The sequence below is a fragment of the Lepidochelys kempii genome, chromosome 19 (genome assembly GCF_965140285.1).
Source record: "Lepidochelys kempii isolate rLepKem1 chromosome 19, rLepKem1.hap1, whole genome shotgun sequence".
NCBI classification, from domain to species: domain Eukaryota; kingdom Metazoa; phylum Chordata; order Testudines; family Cheloniidae; genus Lepidochelys; species Lepidochelys kempii.
The window spans coordinates 19,484,671-19,511,034 of NC_136398.1; the positions used below are offsets into that span (position 1 = coordinate 19,484,671).

Genomic DNA, 26,364 nt, shown 5'->3' on the forward strand with positions numbered 1-26,364 from the left:
AATACAGCCAAATACAAGATATATGTCTAGGAAGAAAGAATATAAATCAGCCTCCCAGGATGGGGGACTGTATTCTGGAAAGCAGTGACTCTGAAAAGGACCTAGAGCACTGGTTCTCAAACTGGGGGTCATGACCCCTCAGGGGGTCTCAAGGTTATTATGTTGGGGTCGCAAGCTGGCAGCCTCAAACCCTGTTTCATGTCCAGCATTTATAATAGTGTTAAATATAAAAAAAGGATTTGTAATTTATAAGGGGGATCGCATACACAGGCTTGCTGAGCGAAAGGGGTCGCCAATACAAAAGTTTGAGAACCACTGACCTAGAAGAAAAGGAGTACTTGTGGCACCTTAGAGACTACCAAATGCACATGCTATAAGGGGTCCCTGGATCTACAAACGGGAATAGCAAGTACAGTAGGAAGGTGGTATTACTGCTGTAGTAAGGCCTTAGTGAAACCATCACTAGATACTGTCTAGTTCTGATGTCTGTATTTCAAAAAGAAAGTTATCAATGATGACTGGTCTTCAACAGGGGTCTCCCCCATCCTCACTGAGTGCCCAAACTGCTGGGCTAAGAGTCAGCCACTCTTTTTCTGGCCCAGTGACTAACTATTTATACAAAGTGGAACAGCATCAACAGGCGAGACTAGAAGAGACCTATTTCATGCTAATCCACAGCCCAGTGGCTAGGGCAGCCTGAAGGGGGATGGGAGTTCAAATCCCTGCTCCACACCAAGCCGAAAGAGATTTGAACCTGGGTCTCCACTCTAAAGTCACGTAGGTGGGCTGAAGGCTATAAGGGGGAGGCAGCACCAACACCTGCGTTTCCTGTATCAGCATTGTTTAGCACAGGGCTCTGAGCATAGAATAATAGAATATCAGGGTTGGAAGGGACCTCAGGAGGCCAGCTAGTCCAACCCCCTGCTCAAAGCAGGACCAATCCCCAACTAAATCATCCCCGCCAGGGCTTTGTCAAGCCTGACCTTAAAAAGCTCTAAAGAAGGAGATTCCACCACCTCCCTAGGTAATGCATTCCAGTGCTTCACCACCCTCCTAGTGAAAAAGTTTTTCCTAATATCCAACCTAAATCTCCCACACTGCAACTTGAGACCATTACTCCTTGTTCTGTCATCTGCTACCACTGAGAACAGTCTAGATCCATCCTCTTTGGAACCCCCTTTCAGGTAGTTGAAAGCAGCTATCATATGCCCCGTCAGTCTTCTCTTCTGCAGATTAAACAATCCCAGTTCCCTCAGCCTCTCCTCATAAGTCATGTGTTCCACTCCCCTAATCATATTTGTTGCCCTCCGCTGGACTCTTTCCAATTTTTTCACATCCTTCTTGTAGTGTGGGGCCCAAAACTGGACACAGTACTCCAGATGAGGCCTCACCAATGCCGAATAGAGGAGAATGATCATGTCCCTCTATCTGCTGGCAATGCCCCTACTTGTACAGCCCAAAATGCTGTTAGCCTTCTTGGCAACAAGGGCACACTGTTGACTCATATCCAGCTTCTCATCCACTGTAACCCCTAGGTCCTTTTCTACAGAACTGCTGCCTAGCCACTCAGTCCCTAGTTTGTAGCAGTGCATGGGATTCTTCCGAAGTGTAGGACTCTGCATTTGTCCTTGTTGTACCTCATCAGATTTCTTTTGGCCCAATCCCCTAATTTGTCTAGGTCCCTCTGTATCCTATCCCTACCCTCCAGCGTATCTACCACTTCTCCCAGTTTAGTGTCATCTGCAAACTTGCTGAGGGTGCAATCCACCGGGCCAGGACCAACCCTTGGGGCACTCTGCTTGATACTGACTGCCAACTAGACATGGAGCCATTGATCACCACCCATTGAGCCCGATGATCTAGCCAGCTTTCTTTCCCTACTAATTCTTCCCTGTTTGTGAGCAGCAGGTCAAGAAGAGCTCTGCCCCTAGTTGATTCCTGCAGCAGTTGCACCAGGAATTTGTCCCCTACACTTTCCAAAAACTTCCTGTATTGACTGTGCACCGCTGTATTGCTCTCCCAGCAGATATCGGGGTGATTGAAGTCTCCCATGCCTGCCAAAGTGAGGCCCCATAGGCAAGATAGATGGGCAGATCTGGCCCTAGGTGTTTTGCCAACCAGGGTGGAAAAACCCAACCAAGTGATGTCACACACTCCGACTCCACGGTATTGAGTTGGCACCCCCAGAAATTGGCACCCAGGACACCTGCCTCTCCAGCTGGCCCTGTCGGCATGGGAATGCTGAAATTGAGGCTGCTGCCAGGGCTCTCATGTGAGCGAGGTACCTAGGAGGTGACTGTGCGCATATCCAGTGACAGATTTTAGGCATCTAAGTGACTTTGCAGGTGGAAATTTAGGTGCCTACAGGGTTAAGTTGCAGCTGAGTGGGGCTTTTGAGGATCTAAATGTTGGATGCAGGCATCTGAAGTGTCTGTTAGGGGCCTGAATTCCTTTGTGGATCTAGCTCTTTCTGTTCAAAGTCTCTCTTGTGGGAATTGTGCTGGAGAACTAAAGGGGGGTGTCCTTTATCTCCTTTAATCTTCACATTAGCCATGGATAAGGCTACATTTTAGTCACAGGTATTTTTAGTAAAAGTCATGGACAGGTCATGGGCAGTAAACAAAAATTCACGGCCCGTGACCTGTCCATGACTTTTACTAAAAATACCCGTGACTAAATCTTGGGGAGGGGGTGCCACAGGTGCTGTGGGGGAGCAGCCTGGGGGTGCCGCAGACCCACTTCCCGCAGGTGTTGGGGAGGAGGCGGGCAGCACTGCTTGGCCTGGGACCCGCACTAGTTCGGGAGGGGTTGGCAGGGCTGGCAGGCTCTCTGCCCGGCTCCGCAGCTCCCCAGAAGTGGCAACATCCCTCAGCTCTTAGGCAAAGGTGTGGCCAGGCGGCTCTCCGTTTTTGCCTCCACCCCAAGCACCAGCTTCGCAACTCCCATTGGCTGGGAACCGCAGCCAATGGGAGCTGCTGTGGTGGTGCCTGCACACAGAGGCAGCGTGCAGAGTCCCCTGGCCATGCCCCCACCCCAGAGCCCTCACCCCTTCCTGTGCCCCAGCCCTTAGCCCCCAACCCAAATTCTTGTTGCTGCTGGGGGCGGGGGGCGCCGTGGCCCAAGGCTGCCCCAGCAGCGGCCAGTGCAGATGGAGCAGAGGCTGCCTGAGTTGCTCAGGTGGCCCCCAGGCCAGCCACACCAGCCGCTGCAGAAGTCACGGAGGTCCTGGAAAGTCATGGAATCCATGATCTCTGTGACAAACTCGCGGCCTTAGCAATGGAGCCTATTGCACAGTGAATTATCACAGGAATAGAACTTGCAAGAACACATCAGCTGTAATCACCAGAGATGTGATATTATTTGTATCTAACCCAAACAGCTAAAGAAATCCATGACTTTAGGAAAACAAGCGGCTTTAAAGTAAATTATGCCAAATCTGAAGTGCTGTCTGTGAATTTGCCAGACACTGAGAAGTCACCCCTCCAGAAAACTTTGGATACAAATATCTGGGAATCAGATCTCAAACTGCCTAGAAGAGCTCCATGATTTCAATATCAGAGCACTACCTCAGGAAATGAGAAAAGATTTGGAGTGCTGGGGGAAGTATGCAATTTCTTGTTTAGGGATACTAGCCACACTCAAAATGAATATTTTGCGAAGGACATTCTTCTTGTTTCAAAATCTCCCTATAATCATCCCAGATAAAACTCTAGGAAGAATACACAGAGTGGTGTTAGGATGTAGATGGAATAAGAAAAGAATGAGGGTGTTCATATATTCCAAGGCCAGCAGGGATCATATGATTTTGATCATCTATTGTGATCATCCTGTGTATACAGGCCAGAGAACTGCCCCAGCTGTTACAAAAACAGCCAATCTTGATTTAAAAATGGTGAGTGATTCAGCATCCACCACGACCCTGGGTAAATTGTTCCAATGGTTAATTACTCTCACTGTTAAAAATGTACGCCGTATCTCCAGACTGAACTTCTCTTCCTTCAACTTCCAGACATTGGATGGTGTTATACATATCTCTGCTAAATATGTGGGGCTGATCTGACTCCCACTGAATTAAACCAAACTCTTCAGAGTTAGTAGATATTTTTTTCTTTAAAACAAACTAAATGCATAAAGTTATGTTTATGTGACTATGCACATTTGCAACCACAAAGTCCAGAAATGGAAAAGTTGCTTCCAGTAGCAATATGTAACCAGATGCATTGCAAAGGTGGAGTATATTTTAATTCTGCTTTGCTTGTTTAAGAGGTAGTTTAGGGTCCCATCTTCAGAGACAGCTGCTAATTTTAGAGTATCCAGTTTTTGGCTACCCAGTTGAAATCAATGGGAGCTGTAGACTTTCTTCATCTCTCAAAATCAAACACTAGGGCCCAGATCCTCAAAAGTGCTTAGAGGCCTGTCTTCCTCTGCCAGGTGCCACTGGCATTTTGAAAGCCGTGACTCAGCTGGCGCCTAAGTGCCCTGGGTACCTAAGTTTCCACTGGTCCGGATTTGCACAACTGCTGAAGTACTGACTCTGCCCCACAGCTACTGAGCTGCTCCGAGCCCTCGCTGAAGCTGAAACCCCATAACCCCCAAAGCAGGATTCTCAAACTAGGCAGGGGAATGCCTGGTTTGCTAGTGAGGCCTAATCCAGTCAGCATTCTCTGAGCAGGCCTAAGTCCTGATACCAGTCAGACCCCACAGCAGGAGGGCTGGAGACAGGCCACGAATAGGCAGCAGAGCATCTGCAGAAAAGAGCACCAGGGCCAAAGGGAAATGTAGGGCAAACATGAGAGAGGGGGCAAGCATGAGCAAGAAACAGAGAGAGAGAAATGGTTGCAGATGCTAGGACATGGGCTACGTGAGCTGCTGAACTGGCTTAGAGCCCTGATCCTCAAAGGTATTTAGACACCTAACTCCTATGGGAATTAGGTGCTTAAATACCTTTGAGAATCTGGACCTAGGACCCTAACTGCAGGAGAGCATTCGTGGCTGAGGATCCTCAGAGGAGGGAGATGCCAGGTCTTACAGGTCAGCCACTTAGGCATCTATGCCCCTTTCTTCTCTCTACCCCTCTCCTCAACCTTTTGCTCCTGACTGGCTTACATGGCTCCCTGCTCAGCTATCTGGCTTCTTATGGGGGGTCTGGGCACCTAGCATAGGCTGAAATGCAACAGGGTGGCAGAGCACCTAGGGGTTATGCATTGCAACCCTGATCAGAGCAATGCTGAGGTATCTCTAAGGATCTGGGCCTATGTGTCTAATGCTGGGCACCCAAAAAGGGAAACCCCTCACTCAGTGCCCACTTCGAAAAATGTTGGCTTCAGAACACTGCTGTTTATTTTGGTAAATATTAATTGAAAACGAAGCAGTTTGCCCTGAAGCCAAGTTAATGGTGCTGTTGCAGTCCTAGTTTCTGCATTTCTTGACTGATTAAACTGTTTTTTTAACTTTGGAACTTTGTCATTGCATCAGTTATTCTGCACTCTGTGTTTGCTGTGGGAATACATGGGCAGCAGGTTGTTTGCTGATGATTAAAAGTTATTTTCATCAGTAAAACTGACAGAGGACTGTGAGGTTCCCCAGAAGCCTTTATGCCTCTGTGAGACTGGGCAGCACAATGGATGGTGAAACTCACTGTGGGCAAGTGGGCACATTAGCTAAATTAGCCATGACTTTTCTGATGCTGCAAACCTGCAGGACTCTTGGAGGCAGCTACAGTTCCAGGCACTCTCTGATGTATTGAACAGCACAAGATTTCCAAAATTTTTGCTTCTATTACTACAGGAGGAAAGCAAAGATTTTGTTCCCAGTTCCAGAAGAAAACAATATGGCTCTTCTGAACAGCTGTCCCAGGCTGAGACTTCAGAGAAAAGGCCAACCTCCCAGATGGAGCTGCAACGGCACACTGGAACCAGCCCCCATGCACAGCTGGGCAGCAAGACAGAGGACCAGGTAGGTCTATTCTAAAGAGAACTAAACTGGCCAAGGGTGAAGCATGAGTCTCGTGCTTCAGAGATTTGCAAGCTCACTAACTTTCACCCTACAGCCAGGGCCCTGGGGCCACTGCTGCTGCAGGGTTGGAGGGACATTCCTGCCCATGTGCTTGGGGTATGAGGATCTTTCCTACCTCTTTTCACATAGGGGACAGGGTCACAGGGGCATAGGTAAGTGGGTGGAAGGTCAGGTGGCTATTTTCGCTCCCTGTGTGATTAGGGGTGAAGAACAGTGCTGGAGCTGCCCAGAACTCTTTCTGTTCAGTGTTCATTGAGAAGCAAACCCAACAGATTGCAAATCAGCTGGGGTGACATCCTGTTTTGCCTCACTCTGAACTTTTCATTGGGTACAGGCTTGTGTGCAGGGTCTCTTGCCATTGATTTTCGTTTGTCAGTGTTTGGAGCAGTGGGGGGTGAGGAAATCCTCTCTCACAAGCACCACTTTCCTCCCCACACAGAGAACTCAGAGGGGGTTTGCATGAGCCTACACTGCACTTTAACACCGATGGCTGGCCCATGGCAGCTGACTTGGCTTTGCAGGGCTTGAACTGCCGGCCTGTGAAATTGTAGTTGCAGATGTTCAGGCTTGGGCTGGACCCTGAGCTTTGGGACCCTCCCCCTCATGGAGTCCCAAAGCCTGGGATTCAGCCTGAGCCCAAATGCCTCTGTAGCAATAAACAGCCCTGTTGCCTGAGCCCCGCAAGCCTGGGTCAGCTGACATGGGCCTGAGCATGTGCATGGCCAAGCCTGGGAAACACTGCCTGGGAACCCATAAAGAGACGAATTTTTTGACATTTGGCTGTTGTTCCTGCAGAGCCTGTCTGTACTGGCACTTAGAGATGCATGACATCTGTCATGAATATGCTTTTTTCGATGTATGCTGTTAGCAAAGTAAGCACTATGCAACTTAATGTGACTGCTTAATGTGACTGTCAAATGGCATCATGGAGCTCCATATGTATTGTGTCTCCATGACTCGAGATCAGATTTGTCTAATTTGGAAATAAGAAGACCTGTTTTATAACTGTCAATGCCACCAACTCCTCTTCGGGTCTGAGAGTCAAGCTGGGTTCTTTCCATTACCTGCATCATCACCAATGGTAGTTGTTCTGCAGCCAAAGTATTCCCACAGGGACCCCTTAAGGCTAGGGGCATCTCACAGGTGTCATAAGGGTCATGATCTGCAGAAAATGGGGCTCCACAGACTTAGCTGAGGGCTTATTTTGGCCCTGCAGGGTCACCTATGACTGGTGATGAAGCACAAGATGAACCCAGTGCGATTCATAGATTCATAGGCTGCCTTCTTGAGATTGGCAGCTGGAAAACCCTGGAAACTAGTGCCCAGGTTATATCCACTGGGAAACAGGCCAGGTCCCTAAAGGATAAATTCCATAAAACTGAGAAAACAGCAACTACAAAACTGTGTGCTCCTTCTGTAGCTCAAGGACACTGATTTAACAAATAGGACCTGTCCCTGGACAAGGCCATGGTATCACTGGGAAGCCTAAGGATGAGGTGGGGCATGTCAGAGCTGTTGCAGTGTAAATACAGAAAGGAAGTAGGTTCCACTGGCCAGATCTGACCTTGTCTGCTCCCTCTGAGTTGCCCTGTCTGGTATATGAGGCTGTGGCATTTGCTGCCCCCAGGGGAAGGTAGGAGCGAGATAAAGGGAGAAGGCTTGGGTGATGGTGGCTCTCCAAGAGAAGTTGTGATCTCTGAGCTGCTCAGTATGTGATGCTGTGGGGTTCTCTCTTCTAGGCCATTTCCCACTCCTCCCAGATGACCTCTAGGAGATGAACTTCTTTCCTTTCACCAAATGAACACTCCATTTCGTGATGCAAGAACCAAGGATGTTACCAGCTGCATGGGTGTCATTCCTGCCTTGTAAATGCAACGAAGCCTTCATCTAGCCTGGAATCTGTTTTCTGATGTGATTTGTGTGGGACAGAAGATTAACCAGCACATTTTCCTTCTCTGCCAGGAAGGTGGCTGCAGAGACTTCTCTCAGGGGAACCCCACTTCTCATCTCTGGGCTGAGACTGGATTTGTCTCCACGGGAATATAGGTCTGTATCAGTATGGAAATTCCTCTGGGTCCATGGCCACTGCTTCTATAGCCTGTTACGGTACTTGCAGTACAAAAGAGAACCCTACATTAACCACTGTAATTTATAAAGAACGCTAGACCTACCCCAGCGGCCACAATGCAACTGGCTCTCACAGCTGCTGAGCACATCTGGTTTGTCAAAAGGAACCAAGTCCTTCCACATCTGAAAGTTTTCAGTGTCATGATGAAAGTTTGTGTTATTCTTAATCTGCCTCTGCTATTGCTCAGTCAAAACACCTTGCACCAGGAAAGCACAGGATTTCCAATAACTCTTCAACCACATGTAGGAGGAACGCATTCACCCCAGGTCACATCCCTGTGCAGAGAACATTGCTTAGACAGCTTCTTCCTCAGGCCTCCTGCCACAGGCCTGGCATGCCTTGCCACCCCATTCCTCCTTGGCCAGAGATTTGATAATACAAGGCTGTTTACTGAGCCAAGCGAAACAGCAATGAACGCTTCCCCCAGCTTGGACCTGGCTGCCTTTCAACCAGAGCTCTCTGCTCCCATGGCCCCCCACCCACCCTCCTCCCCCGCCTTAGCTGCCATGCACTAAGGTTCATGAGTGGAGCTTTGCACCCTGCACTCAAAGGCAGAACCCTCCTCTCCAAGAGGGGCCTCTCTTCCTTCCCAAAAGGCACAAATGAGCACTGAGCTAAGATGGGATTAATATGCTCAGGCCATTCTCCAGCCCTGCCAGGAGTCATCCTGTGCTTCTCCCTTCTGGCCTGGGGACTGTTCTACCTTCTCCCCACTACCCCTCTGGACAGGGGCTATTCCATGAATCTCCTCATCATGCTTCAGGACAGGGTGGTTGTCTGAACCTTCCTGTCTCCCCTCTGGCCAGGCTGGGAGCCATTCCACCCTGGCTAGGATCCAGGCACAATCAAAGACTATAGAAGTGTGTTTCCAAGGTCAATGTCCTCAGCAGAAAGAGATGGGGAGGGGAAGGGGACAGAAGCAGACTTCATTGCATTGGCTATTAGTGCTGCAAGGCACCCACCCTGGTCAGTGAGGGAGAAGGGGGTGCTGCATATCTCCCAACCCGATCAGTGCGGGAGCGGGGAGGGGAGTTGCAGCCTGGCCCCCAGCCTGGTCATTGCTGGGTGGGGAGAGGTGCAGCATGGCTCTGAGCCCGGTCAGTGCGGAGGGCGGGGTGGGGAGAGGTGCTGCCTGGCTCCCAGACCAGTCCAGTGATCTCCTAGTCTGTTTGTTCTCGGGGAAGGCAGTTTGCATGTGAACCACAGACGGGTACAGAGCCCTCATGTTCCCATAGGCAACCCCATCCCTGTCCCATCTCCCCATCCCCAACTCACATATAGAAACACCTGCTCCTTTCCCCAGACCTCTCCTTTAACCCTCAGGAGTGGCTGCCCCTCCCCATAGGAGATCACCAGTGGGCCCAGCCAATCCAGGGGCTGGGGTTAGAGAGGGAAGCTGGAGCAATAATAGGAGTCTACTGAGCCCTTATCTTCTGCACCCACCGAGCCCCGGTGCACTGTAACTGGGGCACTCTGCACTCAGGCCCAGGAAGGAAGGAGTCCCTGTCAGGTCCCAGGAAACAACATTGCCTTGCCCTCATGCTTGCCACTGGGTCTCCCCAGCACCTCAGCCTGGGAGGCTGCTGGGTAAGGGCCAGTTTGCTCAGAGCCCCTGTGCTTGGCCTATCCAGTGCAATGTGAGGGGAGGATTCATTGCCTGACATTCACGCCCTCAGCCCCACACCAGGAGAGCTGAGCTCATTTTGTGGCTGCCTCCTGCCCATGCTGCCACCTCATATGGTAAGGACAGCAGAGCCAAGCATGCCCTGATGACAAGAGTGTCCTGAGCCTTAGTCACTGTGGTGAAGAGAGGGGGTGATCTGCTCCCAGAACAAATATCTTACTACGTAACGTCTCAGGGCTTCCCTGTAAGACTGTTAGCTGCTGGGGAGCAGCCTGCTGCAGATACAAGTCTGTGCTGCTACACTGCAGACTGGCCCACCTGTGAGGCTCAGGCCCTGGGGTCCATCTGACACCCTCCCTCACACCTTATGTAGCACCAATTCCCCTTGGGGCCCACTGCTCCAGTCCCTCTACTTTGCGCCATGTGCTGGGCAAAAGGAGTCCTGCAGACTCCTCCACCTACACTTTGAGGCAGCTGCAGTAGGCTCTTCGCCCTCTGCTGGTAGGATGCCCTTGCATAGAACAGTTTCCTCCCCACCCTCTCACAGCCACCACAAACTTCTGCTGAAAGGGAACGAGGCTGGAACTCAGTGTTTGTTGACAGCATTAATGCTCCACACAATTGCCATATTTGTCCCTTCCAGGGGTGCGGAGGGAGAGTTTAGCCTTCACTTGCCTTCTTTCCTTTTAAGCTGGGCACATCCTGTCCCATCACATCTGGAAGCACCAATGCCCTGAACCATCACTGGACCCAAATTCCCAGGGTACCCCACAGGAGGCAGCGCGGTGTGAGGAGTAAGGCAGAAGTGCTCCCCAGGCCGGCCGGCCGGCCAAGCAGCACAACCAGGCTGGTTTCATTCTCTTGGGAAGGGTGATTGCACTTTTGTGTTAACTCCACTCTAAGCATAGTCAAAGTCACAGTACAAGGCTTTCTTTGTATGGTGGTAATAGACCAATCCTTGCTCTTTACCTCTTTCCCCCTTACTTTCCCAAGGTTCACGGCTAAAATTTCACAGTGCTGAAGTCACTTTGAAGCCTAAATCCCAGTGCTCTCACTGGACCTCGTCTCAGCAGTGAGTTGGGCTATGTCATCCGTGGTAAATGGCTCCCTGGGCACCAGCAGCATGTGAGCCCATCCTCCAAAGGCTTGTTCTTCTGCCATTGTGCCTCTGTGCCGGTCCATGCACTAGCTTGCTGCTGGCTGAGTCTGCCCCTCTGTGCAGGGTTAGAGTAGCTCTCTGAGCCTTGCCATTCATGCAAAGAACTAGCTGAACCATTCCCATGGCCACCAAGGGGCATTAGCCTGCAGTAACTCATCGCAGCCTCGGTGAAGGTGTCTGTGCTGTGGCTGTTCCCCTGCTGGACAACCCTTCTCAGTGCCCTCGAGGGTCACATACCCAGCATAGACTCTGTGGTTCCTTCCCAGCCTTTCCTCATTCCCGCCCTGCCTCAGCTGAGTACAGGGCTGCCACTGGCTCTTTCCAAGGCATTCATTTCACTCCTTACTGGGGCAGCTTTGAGGTCACCAGATGCCAGTCGTGTACCCACAAGTCCCTGCCTTGTCCTCTAGCCCTCACAGGCTCCCTCTCTAAGATGCTGTGCAGCAAAGTGATTTTGGCCTTGATCCAATGAAACTCCTAAGTATGTGCATAACTTTCAGCCCAAGTACAGTCCCACTGACTTCAGAATGAAAGCTACACACATGCATAGATGATTTGCTGGATCAGGGCCTTGGGCAAACGCAGCCAGCAGTCTGCAGTGATCTCTGGCCTTGCCATTCCTCAGCTTAATGCCCCTGTGTCTCCTGAGGCGGGAGCTGTGCGACATGCACCATCACTCCAGCTCCCTTCAGTCTGCGCAGAACCTGGGCAGGAGGACAGAACCTCGTTCCCTTATGTTGCTAATGAGGCAGAGTTCACACAGCCCCTGCATCTGCTCCCACTGAAGCCAGAGGGGGTGTTGCCAGACACGTCACTGAGAGCAGGAATGGGGCCATGCTACCTTAGATGCAGTTCTCCATACACTGGGTAGTGGTCTGCCTGCAAACAGGAACTCCCCATTTGGACAGCCATAAAACTCAAGCCCCACAATCAGCACAGGGGGGCAGCCCACCTTCCCTGCATTTAAACTCGTTTCTGAAATTCAGATCCAATGCGACCACTGCCCTTTCCCTCTAACGGCCTTGTCACCAGAGCCAAGGGCAAATGCAGTGGGCCTCATCGTTAACTCTGAATGGTTCCAGCTCCCGTCAGAGCCTGTCCACACGCAGCATCAGCAGCCTTTCAGCTGTGGACAAGAAGCACTGGAGTGTCCAGTGCCACTTCTACACTCCGCAGGAGGGTCCTATGGAAGCCAGACACAGTGGATCCAGTGCTGTCTCCTTACTCCAGGGCCCTGGGGCCCAGAGAGAGGAGCAGATGAGAACTTGTCTTCAGTTATCCTGGCCAGTAGTTTGGACTGTTCATTCACTACTTTAAGACATATTATTTGGATTCCTGTTCTTGAACAGAAACAATCTCACTACCATTTCACTGGTTGTAAATAATGAATGTAAATGTCAGTCAGTAACTGTAGGTTGTGGGTTATCTTCTTAACAAATCTGAGATTAACTCTGAGCGAGAAATCCTCATTGAAACCTAACGGGGACATATCCCCTAAACCTGAGTGCAATAGGAGCTGATTGTATTATTAAACTAATATTAATGATTTCAGGAAACATGCTATTTTACTCAAATTGCACACTTTTGAGAACAGCTGTAAAATAGAGTAAATATTTGTAAATATTGTCAGCACTGGGGAAATGTTGTTTGTAATTGTAGCATATGAATATGGTGGGGTTTCCATGGACTTGATAATGCTGAAAATGTGAATCAGACATTCAGAGAATTCCAAAGTTGTAACTGTATTTGTTGCCTGTGGGAGTGCATAACTGTTGTTCTCGTCTCCCAAGAAACACTTGAAAAGAAATCCAACCCTTTATATGCAGACCACACCTCCCAGCTAGAGAGGAGGTTTTGGCAAAACTGGTATTTACCGAGGGGGTGTTCACACTGCCACGGACAGCCTCAGGCCGGGCCTGCTTCAGGCACCTCTTGGACTAGGTGGTTCAAGAGTAGCTCCCTTCAGCTTCCCTCCTGTCTGGAAATGAAACTGCAGCCATCCCTGGGGATGCATTGCGCAAGGTATGGCCCCTCCAGTGGCTCTGTAAATTCAGGAGTCTGAATTCCTGATGTTCATTGCTGTCTCAGTCTATCGGTGCTGGGAATTGCCAGGTACCAGCTCATTAGACATGACAGAGGCAACAGGAGGGCTATGCTGCTGAAGATGCTCAGAAAAGCAAGGAAAACAAGGAATAGGGTGCATGTGGCTCCAGTGGGTATTTGGGGGGAAGGATTTACACAGAGTGAGAAATAATTAAACTAATGCCCACATTTAATAGAACAAGCCACACTCACCCCACTCATGCATAAAAACCATTTACTGCGCAAAAGGTGAACAGTGATGTAGCTGCTTTGTAGGGCATACAGCACAAGGGATCAGCTAATTCTTCCTTGATTATCCAGTGTGCACTGGGGAGGCATCTTTGCCTTGCTGCCATTCAGCCCCTGAGTACTCCAGATAGCGTGGAATATATTTTTAAGAGACTAAATACATTTTTTTGTATTTGTAGATGTTTGATTGGGGAACTGGGTCCAGTCATGGTGTTACAGGCAGACAGTAAACCAGGTATCTTTTCCTTTTCACATATTCCTGCTAAATTATGTGAGTCCAATTCAAGTTAATTCTTTCCCGAGGTTCTATTATTTACAGTTCCCCTCTACTCCAGACACACCAAGAGAGCTACCAGCAGTGTCCTGACTCTCACAAAACTCATGTAAGCATGTTCAGTAGGGGAAAGCCTGCTCATTCCTCTCCACACTGCTTAAAGATGGTGCTCACCTCCTACCAGTTATATAGTGCTCTAGTCTGCATGCCAAGTTTAAACACAGTTTATCTGCATGTATCTCCTGACTGATGCTGTCAGCTCTACAATATGTAATCAATAAAATTATCCCTTTGTACGTGTTATTGGGTTATGTGTGATTTGGGGCTGTAGTGGTTCTCTTACTCATCTTGTTTGTGACTTGGCAGGTTTTTAGCTTCTCCATCTATGGAGTTGACATGACCTCACATTCATGCTTCCACAGCCAACTGAAATCAAATTTATTAATGTAGCATCGTAGCCCTAGGCTATAATTCATATCAAACAAATACATGTTTTAAAATCAACACTGCTTAATAAAATTAACACATTTTAAAAACACAAAAATGAAAAACGTATGACAGCTCTTCTCCTAAAATCAATTACACCTTTAAAATCAACCCTCCACCATCAAAAAAATATACAAAAATAAACTAACAAAAATACATTATTTCCTCAGGGTCATACAATTGGTGAGGCCTCTTCTGGAGTACTGTGTCCAGTTTTGGGCCCCACACTACAAGAAGGATGTTGACAAATTGAAGAGAGTCCAGCAGAGGACAACAAAAATTATTAGGGGGCTGGAGCACATGACTAACGAGGAGAGGCTGAGGGAACTGGGATTGTTTAGTCTACGGAAGAGAAGAATGAGGGGGGATTTGATAGCTGCTTTCAACTACCTGAAAGGGGGTTCCAAAGAGGATGGATCTAGACTGTTCTCAGTGGTAGCAGATGACAGAACGAGGAGTAATGGTCTCAAGTTGCAGTGGGGGAGGTTTAGGTTGGATATTAGGAAAAACTTTTTCACTAAGAGGGTGGTGAAACACTGGAATGCGTTACCTAGGGAGGTGGTGGAATCTCCTTCCTTAGAGGCTTTTAAGATCAGGCTTGACAAAGCCCTGGCTGGGATGATTTAGTTGGGGATTGGTCCTGCTTTGAGCAGGGGGTTGGACTAGATGACCTCCTGAGGTCCCTTCCAACCCTGATATTCTATGAACACATCCTTTCACACACATTTTTCTTGTATTTGCAGGCAACCAGGCAAATACAGTAATAACCTATATAATCACTACAGAAAAAATACTCTAGTTTTTGAGCTAGTACAGTAAATAGTATTTGTGCTAGGAATGGAACTCATAATTTATCTTCTCTGATGACAGTGCGTATCACAAGCAAGTAGAACGTGTGATTAAATCTTCGACCTAGCCAGACCAGTGCGGACAAAGATTGACATTATAGCTCTCAAAAACAATATACATCCTTTCTAGATAGAATATCTGCATAGTTTGGAAACAGCCATAAAGACCATCCTTTATGTACTATTGTTCAGGTTAGCCAAATATTTCAATTATTGATATGCTCTAAATTAGAAAGCCCAGTGGCCATATCTGCTGTACAGATAACTATAATGTCCAACGGTTTGAAAATACCTTCTGTTCTAAGCTTGAGTAAAGATTTCATGTTCTTGCCTGCAGTCCAGGCCAGGTCAAGTTCAGAGAAGCCCAAATGATACAGCTAGATTCTCACTGGAACGTATCAAGGGAGACTATGCCAGACTAGGGAAGACACTTAAGGAAATTGAGGCTCAGGTGATTTTCAGTGGGATTCTGCCTGTTCTTAGAGAACGGCAAGAAAGGTGTGACAAGATTATGATGATCAACAGATGGCTCAGGCAGTGGTGCTATAAGGAGGGCTTTGGGATGTATGGCCACTGGGAAGCATTCATGGACGGAGAACTGTTCTTTCGGGATGGACTTCACCTGAGTAAGGAGGGAAATAGACTTCTAGGATGGAGGAGGCCCAACTGATCAAGAGAGCTTTAAACTAGGAATCTGGGGGAGATGTTTGGGAGATGTCCAAGTAATCTCCATGCCGGATTTTAACACTGAGAGGGAAGAAAACAAAGTAAGAAAGGATACAGCTGTGGGTAGGAGAATGGACATAAGGAGGAAGGGCAGTGTAGATACCAGTCTAATAGGTGATAATGGCAGTAGAATGTCTGTGCCTAATCGGGTAAAGAATGTGAGAGAAGCCAAACAGCAAAAATGAAGATGTTTATACACTAATGTGAGGAGTCTAGGTAACAAAATGGAGAAACTAGAGCTACTGGTGCATGAAATGAAACCAAGTTTTGATAAGATCTGGACATGCTGCATTGTCAGCAAAGAGGGTACATATGAATTTTAAAATGATAGTGGGGAAGAAACCTGGAATGGAGTCTTTAAGGCTGGGGCAGAGATTGTAGCCTTGAAACATTAAGTAATGTAGAATATTGCAAACTATGGCCATGGCTATTACATGGTTAAGACAACACGCCACAAAGTTGGTGGGGCAAGTAACATAAAAAAAGATAGAGTTAAAAGAAGCAGGAGAAGCAACAGAACCCTGGAATGCTTTCGCTCTCCTAGCAGGCCGACAAGTAATCCAGAGATATTTTACTCTAAGCACAAGAACAGAATGAAACATTGGAAACAGCAGTAGAGAATCTGCAAAAAAGAGATGTGCTGTCCCCTGTTATAAATATTGGTGGTCAGCAGCAGGTTTCAGGTAGCTACCCTGTGCCTACAGAATGGGGACAGAAATGGAAAAAGGTACTCCTAGCAAAATTAAAAAAAGGAAGAGGGCCACTGCGCTGCAACTACCACCATATAATAAAACCCAGGTTCCAGGAAAACCTAAATCAAGACCTAAACTGGTACGTATCTGAACAGGAGAAGTAAGTGCATGGGCGGGAGAAGTAGCAAACAATACTTTCACTGGACTGATAAATCAGATGAAGGAAAAAAGTGAATAGTTCACAGAGCACATTAGGAGACAAGAGCTGCAACTTGATTGCGGAGGGGTGGACAAAAAAGAATTTCAAATTGAAAAACTGAGAGTAAGTGATTTAACACCTAAAGTTGATGCATTAGCACATGGAATTGCCCAGAAACAGTAACTGCACAACACGCAAGGGCACTCCCGCAATCCATTTGGCATGCACACAAAAGCAGCATATACTGGGAGAACAAATTCAGGTTTTCCAAAGCAGGTAATAGCCCACACTCTCCTCTTAGAGCTAGGATAAAAACCAAGGGTACGGGTTCCCAGCTGAGCCCCACTCCTCGCTGAACCTCTTTCTCAAATATTTTTACATACCGGTTAAGTTTTCCTTTATATCCTTTCTCAGTTTGCTAAACTCGCTACTGCTGCCTGTACTTTAAGCGTATGTCTACACTACGAAATTAGGTTGATTTTATAGAAGTTGATTTTTAGAGATAGATGTTATACAGTCGATTGTCGATGTCCCCACTAAGCGCATTAAGGTGGCAGAGTGCATCCTCACTACCATGGCTAGCATTGACTCACAGAGCGGTGTACTGTGGGAAGCTATCCCACAGTTCCCGCAGTCTCCAGTGGCCATTAGAATTCTGGGTTAAGCTCCCAATGCCTGATGGGGCAAAAACAGTTGCGGGTAGTTTTGGGTCCATGTCATCAGTCTCCCCTCCATCCCTCCATGGAAGCAACTGTAGGCAATCATTTTGCACCTTTATTCCTGGGTTACCAGTGCAGACGCCATAGCACAGCAAGAATGGAGCCCGCTCAGATAACCGCTGCTATTGTGAGCATTGTAAACACCTCGCGCATTATACTGCAGTATGTGCAGAACCTGGCTAAGAGACGGCAGCACGAGGACGATTGTGAGGAGGATATGGACACAGACATTCCTGAAAGCACGGGATGTGGCAATTGGGACATCATGGCAGCAGTGGAGCTGGTTGATACAGTTGAACGCTGATTCTGGGCCCAGCAAACAAGCACAGACTGGTGGGACCGCATAGTGTTGCCGGTATGAGATGATTCCCAATGGCTGTGAAACTTCTGCTTACGTAAGGCCGCTTTCCTGGAACTCTGTGAGTTGCTTTCCCCCGCTCTGAAGTGCAGGAATACCAAGATGGGAGCTGCCCTGACAGTTGAGAAGCGAATGGTGATAGCCCTGTGGAAGCTTGCAATGCCTGACTGCTACCAGTCAGTCGGGAATCAATTTGGAGTGGGCAAATCTACTGTGGGGGCTGCTGTGATTCAAGTAGCCAACGCAATCACTGACGTTCTGCTATCAAGGGTAGTGACTCTGGGAAATGTGCAGGTCATAGTGGATGGCTTTGTTGCAATAGGTTTCCCTAACTGTGGTGGGGCAATAGACAGAACGCATATCCCTATCTTGGCACCAGACCACCTTGCCAACCAATACATAAACCGCAAGGGGTACTTCTCAATGGTGCTGCAAGCACTGGTGGATCACAAGGGACGTTTCAGTGACATCAAGGTGGGATGGCTGGGAAAGGTGCATGAAGCTCGCATCTTTAGGAACTCTGGGCTGTTTGAGCAGCTGCAAGAAGGGACTTACTTCCCAGACCAGAAAATTACTGTTGGGGATAGTGACGGGTTGGATCACAGAAACCCCCTGGGGGCTGCCACCTGATGTGCCAAGACTACGTCCAAACCCCAGATAAATCTGTTTTACACTGTATAAAGCTTATAGAGGGTAAACTCCTAAATTGTTCGCCCCCTGTAAAAAGTGATTTTATTAAATACAGAAAGTAAGATTTAAGTGGTTCCAAGTAGTAACAGACAGAACAAAGTGAATTACTAAGCAAAATAAAATAAAACATGCAAGTCTAAGTCTAGTACAGTAATAAAACTGAATACAGATAAAAACCTCACCAGTTCCAGTAAGCTTCCTTTTACAGACTAGTCTCCTTCTAGTCTGGGTCAAGCAATCACTCACACTCCTTGTAGTTACTGTCCTTTGTTCCACTTTCTTTCAGGAATCCTTGGGGGTGAAGAGGCTATCTCTTTAGCCAGCTGAAGACAAAATGAAGGGGTCCCCCCGGGGTTTAAATAGACTTTCTCTTGAGGGTGGACACCCCTCCCTCCCTCTGTGTAGAATCCCAGCTACAATATGGAGTTTTGGAGTCACACGGGCCAGTCACATGTCCCTGCATGACTCAGAACTACAGGTAGCATATGAACCATGGCTGCTACCTTGAATGTCCTCAAGTAGACTTCTTATGTGGATTGGAGCATTCCAAGATCCATTGTTCATTAAGTGCTTCTTGACTGGGCACTTAGCTTTGCAAATTCCTTTCTAAAGAAGCTGACCAAATGCCTTACAAAGCTTACTTAGAAATCAAGCAAGCATACAGCCAATATTCATAACTTCAAGTACAAAAATGATACCTGCATATCAATAGGAGGAATGTATTCAGTAGATCATAACCTTTACAGAGAGATGTTACATGGCATATGTAGCATAAAACATATTCCAGTTATGTCATATGTACATTCATAAGCATATTTCCATAAAGCCTTATGGGGGGTGTTAGAGAGCTTATTCCTTCACTCTCCCACTTCCCTGGTCCTTCTCGCATGAACAGAGAGCAACAATACCCGAAGCCCGAAGGTGCAAACAATTCAATGTTTATTGGGGTGAACTTCCAGCAAGCTTAAATACAAGTTCCTTTTTCCTTATTTTCGAATCCCAACTTACTTCCTGTTTGCCCCTAATTTATATAGTAATATTCTTAGCTATACCTTAACCAATCATTCTACTGAAATTTAACTAACCAATCCTAACATATTGTAACATGATTAGCTAACCAATTATATCCCACCACCTTAATTAGTTTACACCCAGCAAAATTAATTATACAGCAGACAGAAACAATCACAGAACCAGACAGAGATTATACAGACAAACAATAGCAAAGTGGGAACTATAATGACAAAACAATACAGAAGTGAGGATTTCACATCCCAGCTATTGATAAGTGAGTTCTTGCCAAACAGGATGCTATCAAACTAAGTTTCCTTTTACATTTTCTAGGCACTTCCCTTTCTCTGGAGGTGATAGGAATACAATCCTGTCCTGATAGTGCCTGACAGCCCAATAGCACCTTATTTCAATGTGACTAGTTTGGAATGTGAGGATGTGACTGTTCGCTTCCTAGCTTATGGCTGCCTCTGCTGCTTAGCCAAAGGCCTTAGCCTAAGAACAGGCCTCAAACTGTCACAGTAAGAGAAGACCCTTACACCAGCAGACAGTGATTTTGATTCTTTCTTTTATACCACTAGAACTAGCCAAGTGATAAGAATACCCCTAAATTCTTAAAGTACAGGCCTTTGCAGACAGGCCTGAATATCTATATCCTAACAGGGGGCACCATCACAGGGATGTTGAAATGCCAATAGTTATCTTTGGATACCAGCCTACCCCTTTCTCCCATGGCTCATGAAGCCATACACAGGCAGCCTGGACAGTAGTAAGGAGCAGTATAACTATAGGCTGAGCAAGCGCAGAATGGTGGTAGAATGTGCCTTTGGACATTTAAAAGCTCGCTGGCGCTGTTTGCTAGCACAACCAACATTCCCATTGTTATTTCTGCTTGCTGTGTGCTCCATAATATCTATGAGAGTAAGGGAGAGACGTTTATGGCGGGGTGGGAGGTTGAGGCAAATCGCCTGGCTGCCAATTTTGAACAGCCAGACACCAGGGCCATTAGAAGAGCACAGGTAGGCGTGCTGCGCATCAGAGAGGCTTTGAAAACCAGCTTCATGACTGGCCAGGCTACAGTGTGACAGTTGTGTGTGTTTCTCCTTGATGCAAACCTGCCCCCTTTGTTGATTTTAATTCCCTGTAAGCCAACCACCCTCGCCCCTTCGATCACAGCTGGCAAAGGAAATAAAGTCACTATTGTTTTGAAACCATGTATTCTTTATTTATTAATTAAAAAAAAAGGAAGATAACTGATAAAGCAGCCCAGGTTGGGTGGGGTAGGGTGGGTTGGAGGAGGAGGGGAGGAGGGAAGGACAAGGGCACATTGCTTACTGTAGCCACACTACAAATCAAAACTGTTTGAATGACAGCCTTCAGTTGCTTGGGCCATCCTCTGGAGTGGAGTGGTTGGGTGCCCGGAGGCCCCCCCTCCCGTTCTTGGGCATCTGGGTGAGGAGGATATGGAACCTGGGGAGGAGGGCAGGCGGTTGTACAGTGGATGCAGCAGCGGTCTGTGCTCTTGTTGGCTTTCCTGCAGCTCCACCAGATGCCTGAGCATGTCCGTTTGTCCCCCATTAGTCTCAGCATTGCATCCTGCCTCTTCTCATTCACTGCTTTCCTGGACTGTGACACTGAATGCCTCCATGCATTCAACTGCACCCTATCAGTGCAGGAGGTCTGCATGAGCTCAGAAAACACGTCATTGCGAGTGCGTTTTTTTCACCTTTTAATCTGTGATAACGTCAGGGACAGAGATGATAGGGGGAGCATAGAAACATTTGCATCTGCAGGGAGATAAAAAGGGAAAATAAAATTTAAGATGATACATTTCTGAGAACAAAAGGGAGACTCACAATCAAGCAATTCACAGCAGACAGCACATGTGCTTTAGGTACAAGGTTGCATTTTTCCTTTTATATTGAGCGCTTGCCAGTTTATGACACATCACACATGGCTGGGCAACAGAATTCGGTTTCCAGGCAGCCATGGTAAGCCAAAGGGTACGCAGGTTTCACTTCTAATGCCTTCATAACATGTGGGAACATTTTCAAACTGCAGCATCCTCCTTTCCCCTAGCAAACAATGCCGGTTGGGTTTGCCATTTAAAAGGAAGGGCTGCGGTTTTCTGGTGGATATGCAGCACACACCTCCCTGCACCCCTCCACATGGCTATTTAGGATGATCCCTTCACTCCTCCCCCTGCTGCGTGGCTATGGGATTATCCCTTTTAGCCAAGCGCAAACAGCCCAGCATGAACAGGGTCCTGTTACTGTTCCCTTACAAAAATTCCCCTTTTTCAACCAGGTGACCATGAATGATATCACTCTCCTGAGGCTAACACAGAAAGATAAAGACTGAATGTTGCTTGAATGCAACCAAAACCCAGGACCATTCACTGCCATGCTTTGTGCTGCAATGTTTCCAGACTACTTGCTACTGGCTTGGCATGGTAAAGTGTCCTACCACGGAGGATGAAATAAGGCAGCCCTCCCCAGAAACCTTCTGCAAACACTTTCAGAGTACCTCCAGAAGAACTTCATGGAGATGTCCCTGGAGGATTCCCGCTCCATCCCCAGACACATTAACAGACTTTTCCAGTAGCTGTACCGGCCACGAATGCATCCCACGTCTTCAGGGCAAATCAAATATTAAACACTATTGCTTTTAAACCCTGTACTGTAGTCACAAATGTGCACTCACCAGAGGTTGGGGATCCTTCAGGGTTGGGGATCCTGCCTTGGGAGGGTATTGGCCCCAGGGTGATGAAAAGGTCCTGGCTGCCGGGGAGAATGGATTCACCACTTGCCTGCTGCACATTCTCCTCCTCCTCCTCTTCTTCATCCACAAAATCCTCCTCTGTGTTGCATGAGACTCACCCCTTGCAGGTGTCCATGGACAGTGGTGGGGTAGTGGTAGGGTCCACCCCTAGAATGCCATGCAGCTGATCATAGAAGCGGCATGTATGGGGCTCTGACCTGGAGCGACCATTTGCCTCCTTTGTCTTTTGGTAGGCTTGCTTGAGCTCCTTGACTTTCACAGGGCACTGCTGTGTGTCGCTTTTGTAGCTTCTGTCCATCATGCCCTGTGCAATTTTGGCATATATATTAGGATTTCTTTTTTTTGATCGGAGTTCTGCCTGCACAGATTCTTCTCCCCATACAGCAATCAGATCCAGTGTCTCCCGTTCGCTCCATGCTGAAGCTTGTTTGTGATTCTGGGGGGACTGCATGGTCACCTCTGCTGCTAAGTTCTCCACGCTGACCAAACAGGAAATGAAATTCAAAAGTTCCCGGAGCTTTTCCTGTGTACCTGGCTAGTGCATTAGAGTAGAAAGTGCTGTCCAGAGCAGTCACATTGGAGCACTCTGGGCCCTGGTCTACACTAGGACTTTAGGTCAAATTTAGCAGCGTTGATTGATGTAAACCTGCACCCGTCCACATGATGAAGCCTTTTTTTTTTTGACTTAAAGAGCTCTTAAAATCGATTTCCTTACTCCACCCCTGACAAGTGGATTAGAGCTTAAATCGGCCTTGCCGGGTCGAATTTGGGGTACTGTGGACACAATTCGATGGTATTGGCCTCCGGGAGCTAACCCAGAGTGCTCCATTGTGACCGCTCTGGACAGCACTCTCAACTCAGATGCACTGGCCAGGTAGACAGGAAAAGAATTGCGAACTTTTGAATCTCATTTCCTGTTTGGCCAGCGTGGCAAGCTGTAGATGACCATACAGAGCTCATCAGCAGAGGTGACCATGATGGAGTCCCAGAATCACAAAAGAGCTCGAGCATGGGCTGAATGGGAGATACGGGATCTGATCGCTATCTGGGGAGAGGAATCTGTGCAATCAGAACTCCGTTCCACTTTTCGAAATGCCAAAACCTTTGTCAAAATCTCCCAGGGCATGAAAGACAGAGGCCATAACAGGGACCCGAAGCAGTGCCACATGAAACTTAAGGAGCTGAGGCAAGCCTACCAGAAAACCAGAGAGGCAAATGGCCGCTCTGGGTCAGAGCCCCAAACATGCCGCTTCTATGATGAGCTGCATGCCATTTTAGGGTGTTCAGCCGCCACTACCCCAGCCCTGTTGTTTGACTCCTTCAATGGAGATGGAGGCAACATGGAAGCAGGTTTTGGGGACGAAGAAGATGATGATGAGGAGGAGGTTGTAGATAGCTCACAGCAAGGAAGCGGAGAAACGGGTTTTCCCGACAGCCAGGAACTGTTTCTCACCCTGGACCTGGAGCCAGTACCCCCTGAACCCACCCAAGGCTGCCTCCTGGACCCGGCAGGTGGAGAAGGGACCTCTGGTGAGTATTTTAAAATACTATACATGGTTTAAAAGCAAGCATGTGAAAGGATTAATTTGCCCTGGCATTCGCGGCTCTCCTGGATGTACTCCCAAAGCCTTTGCAAAAGGTTTCTGGGGAGGGCAGCCTTATTGCGTCCTCCATGATAGGACACTTTACCACTCCAGGCCAGTAACACGTACTAGGGAATCATTGTACAACAAAGCATTGCAGTGTATGTTTGCTGGCGTTCAAACAACATCCGTTCTTTATCTCTCTGTGTTATCCTCAGGAGAGTGAGATATCATTCATGGTCACCTGGTTGAAATAGGATGCTTTTCTTCAGGGGACACTCAGAGGTGCCCGTTCCTGCTGGGCTGTTTGCCTGTGGCTGAACAGAAATGTTCCCTGCTGTTAGCCACAGGGAGGGGGGAGGGTTGAGGGGTTAGCCATGTGGTGGGGGGAGGCAAAATGCGACCTTGTAAAGAAAGCACATGTGCTATGTATGTAATGTTAACAGCAAGGTTTACCCTGAAAGAGTGTAGCCATTGTTTTATAAAATGTGTCTTTTTAAATACTGCTGTCCCCTTTTTTTTCTCCACCAGCTGCATGTGTTTCAATGATCACAGGATCTTCTCCTTCCTAGAGGCTAGTGAAGATTAGAAAGAAAGAAAAAACGCACTCGTGATGAAATGTTCTCTGAGCTCATGCTGTCCTCCCACACTGACAGAGCACAGATGAATGCATGGAGGCAAATAATGTCAGAGTGCAGGAAAGCACAAAATGACCAGGAGGAGAGGTGGCGGGCTGAAGAGAGTAAGTGGAGAGCTGAAGACAGGGCTGAAGCTCATATGTGGCGGCAGCATGATAAGAGGACGCAGGATTCAATGCTGAGGCTGCTGGAGGATCAAACCAATATGCTCCAGTGTATGGTTGAGCTGCAGCAAAGGCAGCTGAAGCACAGATTGCCACTACAGCCCCTGTGTAACCACCCTCCTCCCCAAGTTCCATAGCCTCCTCACCCAGACGCCCAAGAACGCAGTAGGGGGGCCTCCGGCCAACCAGCCACTGCACCACAGAGGATTGCCCAAAAAACAGAAGTCTGGCATTCAATAAATTTTAAAGTTGTAAACTTTTAAAGTGCTGTTTGGCATTTTCCTTCCCTCCTCCACCACCCCTCCTGGGCTACCTTGGTAGTCATCCCCCTATTTGTGTGATGAATGAATAAAGAATGCATGAATATGAAGCAAAAATGACTTTATTGCCTCTGCAAGCGGTGATTGAAGGGAGGAGGGGAGGGTGGTTAGCTTGCAGGGAAGTAGAGTGAACCAAGGGGTGGGGGGGTTTCATCAAGGAGAAACAAACAGAACTTTCACACCGTAGCCTGTCCAGTCATGAAACTGGTTTTCAAAGCTTCTCTGATACCGCACCCTCCTGTGCTCTTCTAACCACCCTGGTGTCTGGCTGCGTGTACCCAGCAGCCAGGCGATTTGTCTCAACCGCCCACCCCACCATAAATATCTCCCCCTTACTGTAACAGATATTGTGGAGCGCACAGCAAGCAGTAATAACAGTGGGAATATTGGTTTCGCTGAGGTCTAAGCGAGTCAGTAAACTGCGCTAGCGCACCTTTAAACACCCAAATGCACATTCTACCACCATTCTGCATTTGCTCAGCCTGTAGTTGAACAGCTCCTGACTACTGTCCAGGCTGCCTGTGTACGGCTTCATGAGCCATGGGATTAAGGGGTAGGCTGGGTCCCCAAGGATACATATAGGCATTTCAACATCCCCAACAGTTATTTTCTGGTCTGGGAAGAAAGTCCCTTCCTGCAGCTTTTGAAACAGACCAGAGTTCCTGAAGATGCGAGCGTCATGTACCTTTCCCGGCCATCCCACGTTGATGTTGGTGAAACGTCCTTTGTGATCCACCAGTGCTTGCAGCACTATTGAAAAGTACCCCTTGCAGTTTATGTACTCGGCGGCTTGGTGCTCCGGTGCCAAGATAGGGATATGGGTTCCGTCTATGGCCCCACCACAGTTAGGGAATCCCATTGCAGCAAAGCCATCCACTATGACCTGCACATTTCCCAGGGTCACTACCCTTGATATCAGCAGATCTTTGATTGCGTTGGCTACTTGCATCACAGCAGCCCCCACAGTAGATTTCCCCACTCCAAATTGATTCCCAACTGACCGGTAGCTGTCTGGCGTTGCAAGCTTCCACAGGGTTATCGCCACTCGCTTCTCAACTGTGAGGGCTGCTCTCGTCTTGGTATTCACGCGCTTCAGGGCAGGAGAAAGCAAGTCACAACATTCCATGAAAGTGCCCTTACGCATGTGAAAGTTTCGCAGCCACTGGGAATCGTCCCAGACCTGCAACACTATGCGGTCCCACCAGTCTGTGCTTGTTTCCTGAGCCCAGAATCGGCATTGCACAGCATGAACCTGCCCCATTAGCACCATGATGCATGCATTGGCAGGGCCCATGCTTTCAGAGAAATCTGTGTCCATGTCCTCATTATTCATGTGACCGCGCTGACGTCGCCTCCTCGCCCGGTATCGCTCTGCCAGGTTCTGCTGCTGCATATACTGCTGGATAATGCGTGTGATGTTTAATATGCTCCTAATTGCCAAAGTGAGCTGAGCGGCCTCCATGCTTGCCTTGGTATGGCGTCCACACAGAAAAAAGGCGCGGAACGATTGTCTGCGTTGCTCTGACGGAGGGAGGGGCGACTGATGACATGGTTTACAGGGTTGGCTTACAGGGAATTAAAATCAACAAAGGGGGTGGCTTTACATCAAGGAGTATTT

General features: G+C 48.1%; 1 protein-coding gene across 2 annotated transcripts in view; it reads left to right on the forward strand.

Moving 5' to 3' along the window:
- Positions 1-13,831, forward strand: part of LUZP1 (leucine zipper protein 1) — a 67,473-nt gene extending 53,642 nt beyond the window's left edge. The window contains exons 3-4 of one of the 2 annotated variants that reach the window (XM_073317298.2): positions 5,788-5,955; positions 7,978-13,831. In XM_073317298.2, the coding sequence (XP_073173399.1) occupies positions 5,788-5,955; positions 7,978-8,061 (252 nt within the window). In that variant the 3' untranslated portion in view covers positions 8,062-13,831. Of the gene's footprint in view, positions 1-5,787; positions 5,956-7,754 lie in introns of both variants that reach the window. The other variant, XM_073317299.2, reaches the window with a different exon arrangement.
- The last annotated feature ends 12,533 nt before the right edge of the window (positions 13,832-26,364 follow it).